The sequence below is a fragment of the Struthio camelus genome, chromosome 2 (assembly GCF_040807025.1).
Source record: "Struthio camelus isolate bStrCam1 chromosome 2, bStrCam1.hap1, whole genome shotgun sequence".
NCBI classification, from domain to species: domain Eukaryota; kingdom Metazoa; phylum Chordata; class Aves; order Struthioniformes; family Struthionidae; genus Struthio; species Struthio camelus.
The window spans coordinates 10,942,903-10,956,401 of NC_090943.1; the positions used below are offsets into that span (position 1 = coordinate 10,942,903).

A 13,499-nucleotide genomic window follows, 5' to 3' on the forward strand; every position below is an offset into this window, starting at 1 on the left:
CGTGGGTGTTCACCTCTGTGGAGCGACGTCCCCCAGGGAGCAGGCCTGGCTTGCAGAGCTTTGCAATTACATAGACCGTTTACTTGCTCCCCGTTGGCTTCTCATTCATCACTGCGACAGCTGCTGCTCTTCCGTGGGGTGGTGCTGGGAAAGAATAGCACCCCTCAGTCCTTGATCCAAAGCCCGCTCACTTCAATGGAAAATCGTTAGCTTCAGCGCCTTAAATCTGGCAAGGTTCCACCTTGAATCAGATAGTTTTGCCACTGCTGGCACATGGCCCTTGGCAGCTCTACTGCGCAGCGGTTTTAGACCTCATCCCAAAGGGAGTATGTAAAGTAAATTCTCCATAGTTAGCAATTCTCCTGCAGCCGAAGTAGTTTCCTTTCCCAACTCTAAGAGTGGGAACGTTTGATTTTTAATTTGTGAATGCCTAATACATTTAAATGAAAGAAAGGGAGATAAGATTCATCTTGACTCATGTTTAGGTGCCTTGTCTAATCATCCAGGCTCCTTCTGTTAGTGGAAAGTAGCAGCATCACTGAAGCATGAGGTCCGTTTCATCTATTGGAAACTCAGGTTAGGTGGTAGGAATCACTCTGGAAGTGCCCATCTCTTCCCTACTGTCTACAGAGGAAGTTTGGCTGACTTGTTTAAATGAACGTGCAATATTCAGCACATTTCAGTGAGATATGAGATGAATCCTCTCCTTAGTGAGGATTTCCATTCATTACAGCATATTTTTAATAAAAAGCATAAAGAATTAAACTCGATTCTCCATCTGACTTTGACACTTTGCGGTTTCAGTAGACGTTGCTCTGGGTTTCACTTCGTTGACTACTCTCATAACAGCCATTTGCAAAAAAAACTTCATCTCCTGTGCTCTGAAGTTGCTGCTTATCTCAAACAGTTTTATAGCTCTCAACAAGTAAATTTTTTGTAAAAAGTTGAATTTGACGAATAATGCACTCTCAGATTGTATGATATATGTCTGACTAGTGGTAGCCACGCTGTACTAAAGTAGTGTTCAGGCCAGCACAGACCTGGGGGTTTCAGCCACTAGTGGTATAGTGGTATCTGTCCCTAAAAAAAACAACTGCTCTGGTTTTGACAATTTTGACATTTATTTAGCAAGAATGGTTGAAATGTTTTATTGTTAAAAAACTGAAAAATACGTGAAGCAAAAGATTTTTATTTGCAAGTTAATATTGCAAGGTTTGATCTTCCTTTTGAATGAAATAGCTTGCATTAACCTAAAACTTACAACATTAATAATTCATTTTGGTCCATTTTCATCTGCTGGCATCACTGCAGAAGAAAGCACTTTAAAAGAACTGGTTTAACTAATCTTGATCTTTTCTGGCATGGATTATTCTCCTGGAAAGTCGAGCTATTTGAACTTTATTCCATCCTTGATGCAGTCTCCCTTCTTTTTACCAACACACAATTTCCTAAATTACATATCACTAACTAGTAAAATCGATGTGCTGGTTATGCTAACTAATTACCTTATAATTCCTCCGCATACTTGTATCTGGGTATGTAATGGAAAGAGAATGGAAAGCAGATCTGCTCTGTTTTCTGTGGGAATCTAATATGCAAGGAATGTCAGAGGTGCGGAGATGGCAGTAAATTAACTTTTCCTTTGCTCTACATCCCACAGTGCAGCTCCCTGGCTGGAAGTGGGATGTGGCAACAGCCGTGTTCTGCAGGCAGAGGGTGGAGGATTGGCCAGTGGACTTGGAGACTGGCTCGTTGCCCTCGGCTTAGCCTTTGTGCATGCCTTTGTGCATGTTTTTTTTGGCTGCTAGTAGGAAAGCATCTCTTTCCCCAGCATTTGTTTCCCATAGACAATGGCTGAGTTATGCATGGAAAGGCTTCCAAGGCTGCGGAGCCTTGCAAGCTTTTGCTTGCCATGTGGGAGGAAAACCTTGGACTCTATTCAGCAGTAGTATTACCTTAATTAAGAGCAGGCAAGCAGGTTGTATCTGGCTTGGTATGTTCTTGTGGCAATTCTAGGCACAACTGGTAATGTAAATAGTATGGTGAGCAAGCATGAAGGAAGGCCCCACTAAGTTGCCAAAGCTTTTGAGTGCCCTAAAAGATCACAGTTTAAATTACGTCATAGGGTTGGACAGTGAAACTGAAGAACTCGCCTCTTGGATTCAACAGTGAGGTTAATTAAACAGTGGAGTACCGTACCTAGACAGGGTGGGATGTTTTGTCACCTCAGACCTTTCTGTACCGACTGCTTCTCTTTCTAAGATGCTCTGTGGCATGGATAGAGGCTGTGGATGCGGCGAGAGCATTAGTAGGTCAGGTTGTGGTGTGTGTTGGGCAGTGGCTTGGGCTGAAGGGAGGGTATGTGAAAATATATAGCGTACAGCTATAATTGTGAATGGAGTCACACCCATGAAATTACACCAAAGCTGTGATTGGGATGAAATTTTACAATGGCACATGGAACTGTGCTCAATCTGAAATAATAGATGATGGCTCCAACTCAAGGGTAAGCAAGTTACCTTTGAAAACAATGTAAAATTTTGGCTACAGAAATACCTCTAACAGCAGAAAATAGAAAGCATACTCTGCAGAGGGACCCTTGCCACATGACCCTTGGCCTGTTAAAACCTTGTATGCCTGATGGAGCTGTGACTGCTTTCCTGGTTTGAAGGTGGGTGAAGAATCGCTGCAGTGTTAAGGAGTTAACAGATCCTGGAAACGATTTCATCTGGGACTTTAGCGGAAAGCATGACTCCCCTGCGCCTGCAACTCACGCAGTGCAAGGAACAGCACTTCGGAGCCTGGAAATGGAAGGAGGCTCTATTCCTGGCTCCACATTTGCAGGATTTCTACCATAAAAATTAGGCCACAGCCTTATTACTAACTGATGTGGGTCAAGAAGCAGAGAGGGAGGGAACAGTGTGAGCTAATAGTCTGTCATGACTGAACGCGCTGTTTCCTACTGCCGCCGCCGACCTGCTCGCTCGCTCCCACGCTCTCCGTTGCTGGCAGGAGGTGGCTGGAGCAGGCACAAGGCTGCTCTCCGCTCCTGGCGGAGCAGGCAGATGTCAAGCAGGGCAGGGAGAAGTAGGATGCCACGAATAGGTTGGGTCGGAGTGCTTTCCACAGGACGCTTGTCCCTTGGGATATGGCACTCAATGCATACGCATGCCTCGTGGTTGTCTTGCAAGAACATGATGAGTTTTGAAGTCCATGACAGAAGAAATCCGTGTCTTTAGAAGGTGCAGATGAGGCAGAGAAACAAAAAGTCAGAAGGAAAATCTTTAAAGTGTGTTCCCCCCCCCCCCCCCAAAAAAAAAAAAAAAAAAAAAGAGCTTCTATGCTGTTTATCTTTCTTCTGGAATAGAAGGGAGGGGAATGAATAGGTCAGCAGGTCAGCAGATGCTGTTTATTTTACACAAGAACTCTCCAGGTTGTAAAACAGGTGTAGTTCCAAATGGTGCTGGTTCTTGCTTCATCCATCTCTGTTCCTGGCAGCTAACAAAAGCAAGAACATACCAAGTTAGGCTGATGTCTATTTGCATTTGACTAAATCTGGTTTCCAAACAGCAAAGCTCTGGGAAGTGCTCCTTCCACCCTTCCCTGAGCCTCTTTATGGTAATGTAGTGTATTTCTAGTATTTAGATGGATAACAATCCCTTCTACGGGTGGAAGGCCACAACTGTTTGGCTGAAGCCCGTTCAGCCAGGCACTAAAAATGGGAGGTTTTCATGACTGCTTCATGATGCTGGCAAGTCACCGCAACACGGGTTTATGACAGATTAACCAAGCAGTAATGGAGTTGCTGCTTTCTAATTCAGATTTGTTCTCTTGTGACTTTGAGGCTAGCCTTCTAACCTCAGATGTGCTTCTAATGAGTGCTGGTTGAAGCATGCAAGTGAAATACCCATTGATGGGTTACGTCTTTGGTGTGTGAATTTAGTTTTTGTTAGGAGCTGCTCTTCAGATCAGGTTTTCAGCTGCACTCATTCAGCATAGCATCAGCAGAGCCAGCAGACTGACAGAGTTAGACCTGTCCATCCTTTTTAGGTGAGGGTAGAAAGGGAAACGGTTACGAGTGAAGTTATTTATCACAGCAGCCTGGAAACAGAAACAACCTGGCAGTTTTCTCTTGAGGAATACTCTGTATTTGTGTGTTATCTCCTACTTTGGCCAATCTGTTTCTGTGTGTCAGTGATAACACTTGAAAGATTTCCGCTTTTTACCCTTATCGTTCCAGAGGCTAGTAAGAGACCATGTTGTCAAATGCCTGAATATCTTCTTACCACATTATTTTAACATTTGAGTTGTTTCATTTATAACACAATGAGTTATATGACATTTATTTCAAGTCATAATTCACTTTGGCTTATTTACAGTATTTTTAAGGAAGGGTTGTTAGAATTGCTTTCAAATAGTCAAAGAAAAGAAAATGGATTGTTGTTTAAAAAAAAAAAAGGGTGTGTGTGGGGGGGGGGGTAGGTTATAAAATAGCAGTGTCAAAAGCAATCGTGCCTGTATGTGGAAACCTTTTAGAAATACTGACAGTGTTTTGAGAATGAAAAATGAGAAAATGATGAAGCTAATAACTTGCTAGGTTTTAATGATCCTTTTCCAAACATTTCCATAAATAGTTCATAGTTATTACATAGACTAGTTCTGATCAGCGATACGATGCTGCCCTTTTCCCCCAATAAAGGGAAGACTCCTTTGAATAACATCCCTGGAAAAACTAATTCTCAAGAGTCGGCGTGCCGCCTCCTCCTCCTCCTGCACTGGCCTCTGTGGAAAAGCAGAGAGGTGTCAGAGCCCTTCTAGGATATGTCCCTTACAGCATCTTTTAATGCAGTGAACCACATGTCAAGGAATCCTGGTTTTGCCAGTGTACCGGTGACAGAGGGGCTTACTTTCATGGATGGGACTCTTAGGAAATGTAGCTGTGATGTCCCTCTAGGACAGAAGGGTATCTCAGCAGGGTGGTAGGATGCAGGGCATGCAAAGAGTGTCGTCAGCAGGTCTGCAAATTACCATCAGAATGCTGCCAGTCTTTCTCTTCCTTAAACAATAAAACTGGTTTCCACTCTAATTTTGCGCAGGCTAATCACTCATAGCAGAATTGCTAAATAAATGTCCTGATTCTTGACTCAGATGATGTGAAGTAATGCTGTTGATACAGCGTAGGAGCTAGAACGATAACCTAGGAACAGTTTTCCTGTGCTACAAGGGAGTGTACTTCCTCCAATGCACAAGCTTTTGCTAATGTCTGACATAAATTTAGCCCAAGGACTAAATTTAAATCCATGGTTCTCCCAATGTCTTAAATGTAAGCTGAAGTACTGTGATTCTGAGGGGGGCATAGCTGCTGTGGGAGGAGGTCTGATTCGGAGCAGGCTGAAGCCCCACAGGGACTTTATAACACTGGTATCGTAATCCTTAGATCTCATAGGCCTTCATTTTTCCCTCTTAGTTTTACTGTTGGCACTAAAATGCAGAAGCAGGTCCTACTGTGACATGAATCACTAGCAATAAATTATTACCTGAATTTAGTACTTCCATGCGACGTAGGAGTTGCAGAAGGATATAACCTGGGGTGCGTACCTCAGCGTGAGCAGGCGAAAGACCTGCATATAAAGTGCTTATTGTTAAACACTGAGCACCTTCTTATTTACTCAGGAGTCTCTGCATTTCCCTATTCTTAACATGGGAATGCAAATATCATGGTAACTTGGACTACTATGAGCAGGAAACGCCAGTACTTAAATAGCTCCTGCTGTATACATACAAGTCTTATTGCTTCCTTTTGAAAGTACTCCAGTTTTGCATGTGCTCTAATTTTTAAAGCTTTTCCTGAATGGCTTTGAAGTCTTTTGAAAGTTCCCTAGGTCTTTTCAGACTTCAAAGATTTGTAAAATGTTTTCTTTCTATCCTATAGTCATAAGGGATTTAGTAGAACTAATCTTTAAAAAAAAAAAAAAAAAAAAAAAAAAAAGCAGATTCGACCTTTTCTTAATCTTCCTTATACCATTCAGAGAACATGTGCTTTTTATAGAGGAAAAGTCCATGAATGCTGTGAACAGTGTTTTACAAGCCATGTTTCCTCAGGACACAAAGAAGGCAGCAAGAGGAGGAAGCAGAAGCAGAGAGAGGAACAGAAGAAGAAGAAGTCAACCAAAGGGAGTTACTAAAATGGACTTCTCTGCCATGCCAATACCTTTATAATAATGCCAACTTACGTTACATTTGAGCACACCTCCTTTGTGTATATTTTTTGATTGTTCACATTGCTAGTAAGGAAGTGACTCGTGTTTAAAACTGTACTAAAATTGCACTATATTATTCTTTTTAGTTTCACGGAGTGGCTTTCTTGCCAGTCAGGTTGGGGAATTTGAGCGAGGCTGATCTTGGTTAGAAGTGTGTTATGTTTGAAGATTGGAAAGCTTTACAGAATTTCTTACCTCTTCCTTCCCTGGGACTAAAACTACCGTAGTCTAGTGTGTGTTTGCTTTCTTGGATCTCAAGGGATGTGAAAATGCCTGTTTGTTCAGTCACTCTAGCATCATCAGGACTGTTGAAAGAAGAGTTAAACCTCAATCCTATTCGCTCAAGGCACTGGGAGTAGGATTGAGACATTAGCTCTTTTACAGTAATTTATGCAAACTTTATACGTTACAGTTTTTTCCCAAGTTGGGCAGCAAAGGTTTGTCCCTCTTATTAAAATGTTCCTTCATTTTAAATTGTATCATGAAGTTATATCCTCTAATTTTAAGAAAGCTAGGATGATGACAGTCTCCGGTAAGCCCTCCTACTGATTTCTTTAAACATAGTTGACTCCCAATGAATCATTTAGTGAAATCATTCCTTATTTTAAAATTTTATTTTCAGAAACTAGAGACAAATGATCTAAGTGCTACTTTAAAACTGCTCTTTGTTTCTGCTGAGTAGATTTTAGATAATGAGCATTTTTTCAGGATCCGTTTAAGATTTTATCAAGTTGTTTCTGCAAAGAACTTGCACCTTTATGTATGAAAGTATTTTACATTGGTTTAATTGCAGGACTAATTTTTTTAGTTTGAAAATATTTCTTCAGTTTCAAAGTAGTACATATTTTCTGGCAAGATTACTTCCTTGCTTCCCATAATTGTCTCATGTGCATGATACATTGCTTCTTTTAACCATGTGGTTTGTATCAAGTCCTTCTGTTGCCGTACGCATTTACCTGCATGTTTCTTGTCAGTATGTTGCTTCCTCTTTTTAACCTCCCAGTAGAAGTTATCAGTCTGTTGTTTTGTTTTGTTTCTTTTGTCTTTTTTCCTCTTGCCAATATGTTGTTGATGTAACAGACTTAAACCTGGCAATATTGAAAGTCCACAGTTCCTGGAGAAACTCACTCATCCTAATGTTTAAAAAAAAAAAATGTAGCAAAGCACATAATGATGTAAGGAAGAAGCTAAACGAAAATCAAGTCTGCTTTCTAGCATGGTTCGATACAAAGAATTCTGGTGTCTGTGGTATTTGAATGGTTTAGCTTCTCGTGCTTACGTTACGTCATGTAACCTTAGGCAAACATATAACCTTACATGAGCTCTGTTAGGGTATTTAAATTATGGTTAATATGAAATAAGACTGAGTACTGGTTTTCCGTCACTTAAGTACCACTTTTTTGTTTTGTGCAGTGTTACTAATATTTAAAAATAAAGAAAATTCTCCTTTATACTTTGTCTTTTTGCACTGTACTGTAGAACCACAGCTGGCATCAATTGTACGTGTTTCAAGTAAAATTTAGGCTTCAGCACAAGGGGGAGAGCCCACATTCAGAAAATGCCCACAAGTATACAGAGTTGTTCCTTTTGCTAAGCCCACAAGCAGGTCGATACGTTCCCCATGCTGCAGAACTAGGGTTCGTTCTGGCCAGAAACATCATCGTAGTTGCACAGAAATCACACACAGCTTTTGCAATAGCCATACATGGGACGTTCACACTGGGTAGTGCACAGCACTGAATTGTATCCCCTGCAGCACCCCACCTGTATTCTGGGAGAAGTTTTTGCATCCTTTGGAAAAGCAGGCGACGTGGAGGAAGGGAGAAGCAAGACTAGCTTCGGGCTGGTCTCTGCAGGACCATCCCCGTGCTCTGAGCAGCCTGAGGACACAGTGGCTCCGTATCAGGAATGTGCCTTGGAGAGTTAGAGCAGACCTGGTTTTGGGTACATAAATATTTTTTTGGCTCTGAGCCTTGTATTAGGTTTGAAGAAGGAAAACAGTGCCTTAATTAGTTAGGAGCCTTGAGTATTTTATTAGTCCTAGGCCTAGGGAGTGGGAAATGAAGTATGCTGCAGTACAGTCTATGATGCAATGATGCAAGCGTGCCCCTGTTGAGAGTGAGGGCCATATCCAAGAAGAACCTACAGAAATGGTAGCTCAGATGGTCTGTACCTGATACAAGCACCTCAGTCCAAAAGTACAACCTACTCCTGTCAACAGCAACCCAACCCTTTGAAACCCCAGTCACCAGGGGCATCCTTACCTAACCCAAAAGGTGTCCATGTACATGCAGCTGTGGACTTACACCCAACACTTCCTCTTGGTGAAACTTCTGGGAAATGCAGAGTCCCCAGAGGAGGAAGTCATGGACAAAATCTTTTATGTAACTATAATATCTGCCCATGCTTACCCTGAAATTCCAGATGTGGCCATTGGGCTTAATTCCTTCCTTCAACCTCATTACTTCTGGGTTTTAACTGGAAAGCAACTGTCTAATCAAGTACTGTGGAGCAGGGTTGTCACCGCGGGTCATAGTAACATGCCTGTGTGGCTATGTTGCTTGCAAGGCAGCCTCAACACAGTGCCATATCTGCCATGTGTATGTGAGCAGGCACATAGAGCAGGTCTCTGTATCCCAGTGTGTCCATCTGCTAAAGGGGAAGGCTGCGTCATGGTGTGGTTATTTCAAATATGCGCTGGAGCAGGAAAAATTGCAGATGCGTGTGAGACACCACAACTGACAAAAGATACTGTTGGCCCAAGAGTGGCTGTGAATAAATGTATCACAACAGTTAGAAAAGGTTTCCTGACCGTGCTGCAAGACTTTCATAGAAGAGCTAAGGTCGGAAACAGAGCTAGTTTAAATATAGATCTAATACAATTTATATAACGTATTGCCAAATGATTCTTTACAGAGCAGGCATCCAGGTTCAGTGACCACCAGTGTTTTCAAGCCAGCGTTTTTGTATCATCATCTTTAGAGAGAGAGAGAGGAAAGAAGATCTCTTTTAGTGTCCCATAAGAAAATTAAATTATTAGAGTAGAGAGCACAGAGTGAGCTGAATAACAGCACGGTTAAAATGAGACACTGAAAGCAAGATAATTTTATCGTGAGATCTGGATACATGATTACAAACAAGCAAATTAGCAGGAGTAAGAGTTCCTGCTCCTCACTCGGAAGCTGCCACTATGAAAATGGTTTAAATTCAGTAGTTTTTCCTCACGTTTTAGAGAAGTGCACACTCTGCTCTTTGAACTAAGGTTTGGCAGCACTTTGATCTCAAGTAAATGATCTCAGAGCGTGTAGGTGTCAAAAGGAAAAAAAGAAGTATTGTTCGGGTTTTTGCCCAGTCGCTGATCAGAGTTATGCCCACCTCTGTGGGTAGCTTTCAGACCTGCTGACCCCTGGAAGTACTTGTCCTGGAGGTAAGACAAAACTCAGTTGTGCTCTGTCTGCTCTGCTGCCTCTAGAAAGACTTGCTTTTTCCCTAAATTTCAGAAGAATCTCATAATCCTGTGTGTATATTTCTAGAAATAGCATTGCCAAAAGAGGCTTCTTTTGAACACAAAAAAGCCAGATACCCAGAAGATGTGTGATAATCAGGAGGGCTGTGCTAACTTGCCTGTTTTCCTAACCCCTTCTGAAGTGTGCAATTTCTTAGACCCACTTGTTCTTCAGGAACATTTCTAGACATGTGCCACAAAATTGCATTTCTTTGTTTCATTCTGTCTATATAATTTTTTCATGTCTAATTTCTCTCTCTCTCTCTCTCTTTTTTTTTTTTGGTGCCAGTTACACACTACTGTTCATTCCTGGGATATACAGATTAATTATTGCTGCATTTCAGATCTCAGTTGTCTTCCTTCATGTGCAGTCCTGCTCCTTTACGTCCAAACTTTGCTCACATTTTAGTCTTCTCTCTCTTTCTCACATTATCTCACCTAGGGAGCACTTTACTTCCTTCCCTGTAAGTCATGTGCTGAAGGGTGAAATGGGACAATTGCCCGTTATTAGGTATAGTTAGTTCTCCTTCTTCCAGTGAGCAAGTTGAAATCCAGTCTTAAGAGACTCTTTAAACTGCCACTGTTTGCACTATTTTGCTCATTGGTACACATAGCGCTGAAAACTCTAGGCAAGACAAAGAAATTCTCCTCTCCACTGGTTAGAACTAAAATGGTACACTTAAATCCACTTACAGATGCTCTGTTTTAATAAATGTTCGTATTTGACATTGTGATAAATTCAGCTGTCCTGTGCCACCACACTGTGACTTCTCACAAGTTTTTCTGAGTGTTGGGAAGTGTCAGCTTTGTTAAATATTTGTCTTGGTGACCTCTTAACCACTAGTTGTTAACTACTGACAGTGGAAGAAGCACTTCTGAGGTAGCTGAGGTGACCTCAGATGACATTTCCAAGTCTGTGGTTAGTTAACTTACTGCTCTTATCACACGCAGAGACTTCACATGTCATTTTGCATAACCTAAATTGTAGCTTCAATTATCCCAGATACTTCTGCAGCCTCTTTCACAAGACTTCATGTTGTCACTGCAAAGCCAGCACAAAATGCAAGAAGCAAATGCAAGAAGAAGATTCAAACGTGTTCCTGTAACAAGTCTGAATGCTTTGAATTCAGGTAAACACCTACATGTCTGCCTGGAAGCGATCACAGATTTTCTATAATTTCTCCAAGGAGGAGTGAGACCTCACTGTACTGCTTAGATGGTTAATTGCATCTCTTTATCACTTGTTTCCTTTAGCATGCACCTACACCTTTCTACTTAACTAGCATATGTAATTTTTTCTATCCCTATTTTGGGAAGTGGTCATCCTTTGGTCAATGCAAAGGCTTTGGCTTGTTCGTGTTCAGTTGTTGCAATTTAGTGAAGTTTTGTGATATGGAAGGTGTTATTTTCACATCATCTCATTATTAAAGAGTTATGGTTGGCAAAATTCTCTTTAATTTAAAAAGCAAAGTTTACTTCCGAGTTTTTAAGATGATAGATAACAGGACAAAATTGTGGAGCACTCCAAACACAGTAGGCCAATACATCCCTTAAATGTAGTGGGTTAAAACACATGAAATACATGTTTCTAACTTAGAGTCTTGATGTGTGACATCTTTGAATGCTTTAATAGTTTAAGCTGAGCCATGCTGTTTGCAGATTGCTACGTGAGGCTAAGAGATAGGTTGAAGCTCCTTTAATAGCCTGAAGACTTACAGCAGAGGAAGGGAAGGAGCTGCCACATTAAGGAGACTCTTCCCAAGGCACTTGGTGGTGACATTCACCAAAGGCGCATGGCTTGGTCTGGCCGCAGACGCAAGCCACAACCTGCCGTACTGGGTTTTACAGCCTCAAGAAGGATTCAAGGTGAGCAAGTAAGCAACACTAGAGCCTTCCCAGTATTGTGAGTCATGTTTTTTACTCATAAAAATGATTTGTCAACTGCCTAGCCCTCTTTGGCAATGTCTAATGCTGAATGTCTAAGAGAGCACATAGGCGCAGGCTAAGCATGCAATTATACTCCCCTGTAATGTTTTCCCACCTGCGGTAGTCTGTGGTTCAGAGCATTCTGGATCCAGAAATTGAGTCTCTCTGTAATTTTTTCCATGGACTTGTGCAGTTACCTCTTAACCTGGGTAACCGTTCAATATCCACAATGTCCTATGGCAAGGAATTCCTCAGTGGACTGTGTTCGGTAAAGAAACATCCCCTTTGTTTTAAATCTTTCTCCTGTGAGCTTCCTTCAGTTTCCTTCTCTCTTCCAACCTTACACTGGAAGTGACAGTGAACACCACCTGGTGGTGGTCCTCATTCACCTTTTCCATGCAACTCATGATTTTGCAGATTTCGTTTATATCAGCCTTCAGTTAACTCTTTTATGCACTCAGGAGGCCCAGCCCATTTAATCATTCTTCATACCTTTGACCATCCTCTCTGTTAGCTTAGGAAGACTTGTTTCATTGTAGCTGTCACTCAGTTCCTTAAATTGTCACGAATGCCCAGATGAACATGAGTAGCATTTTAGCAACTTGCTAATACCCTGTATCAGCCTGACAGAAAGAGAACGCTACATAAAGCCAGTCTTCCCTGGGTCTCAGGAATAGCAGACTGACGTTTCAGAATTGGTGCTAATGCCTTCAGTCTTGCCAGGCTGTATGGGCTCTGGAATGGGAATGTGTGATCTCATTGAAAAGATGGTATCTCCAGAGTGTGGTCTCACACACCTTCATCTTCCTTCCCATCCCCTCAAAAAAATCACGTCATGGGGCATTCCTTGGCAGCTGACTTGAAGCACCACCTTCTTACTCATGCGCTGCTCTGGCAGCGGTTCATTGTTCCTTAGGTTCACTCTGATCTAACCATTAACTGTCTTCAACTCTCTTAGCTGACAAGGTCACAGCACGTGAACTATGGGGTACATGTTCTTATAAGAAGTTCCTGGTGTGATCACTGCCAGTCTGCCTGCTCCTATGGAAAAATGACATTGGCTGTGTGACCACATCTGTCAAACAGAAAGATGGGTCCAGTAGCCTTGGGAAGACACCTTGTTCTTGGTGTGACATATCACTTCAGGCAGTGCCTGGAGATGCAGGCACTGCTATTGCAGGTAGCCCATATTTCTGCAGACCAGCTTTTCTTCCAACTCCTTTTTGTCCAATATGCACATGGTATTATTGCCCATCTACAGTGATTTGGGTTTGGCTTTCCCTACTGGTATCAGTATGTTCTGTGTAGGGGGAGCTGTGTGCAAGTGCTCTCTTTACTGGGTTTTAGGGTCACTGACTTGATCTGGGAAATCTTGGGAGTCAGTCGTCAAGAAACAACAGTGGATCTAGAGGGTCTAGAAAGATGGGGAGGATGCAGGACATGCAAACATTGATTCTTTAAGTGCAAAGTCAAAACCGGCCTATTGCCTAGCCCAATCCAAACCCCAGAAAGGTTGTGTTAGCATCTGTCAAAGATCAGAGTGTGTCTGGCTCTGAAGTTCTGGTTCAGATGCATCTCCACTTTAAATACGATTTTGCCTAATAGGGCTTCCATTCATTTCAGTGCAGACATGGACTCAACCTACAGGCCGTCTCTGCTCACTGTGCCTCTGCTCTGGCGGACAGCCCTGCTGTGGTTTGCAGGATGATCTTGTGTGTGCACCTGAGCCCACAGCCTCTTCTTTCTCAGCCGAATTCAAGTTCATTGTTGGTTTTTTTAACCAACAAAATGACTTCCCTTGGAAGCAC

At 42.1% G+C, this 13,499-nt stretch overlaps 1 protein-coding gene across 1 annotated transcript in view; it reads left to right on the plus strand.

Annotated features, from left to right (window-relative positions):
* DNAJB6 (DnaJ heat shock protein family (Hsp40) member B6) overlaps positions 1-7,711 on the plus strand; it is a 62,171-nt gene extending 54,460 nt beyond the window's left edge. The window contains exon 10 of the mRNA XM_068934283.1: positions 6,103-7,711. Coding sequence (XP_068790384.1) covers positions 6,103-6,185 — 83 coding nt within the window. The 3' untranslated portion in view covers positions 6,186-7,711. The remainder of the gene's footprint in view (positions 1-6,102) is intronic.
* Positions 7,712-13,499: the final 5,788 nt, after the last annotated feature.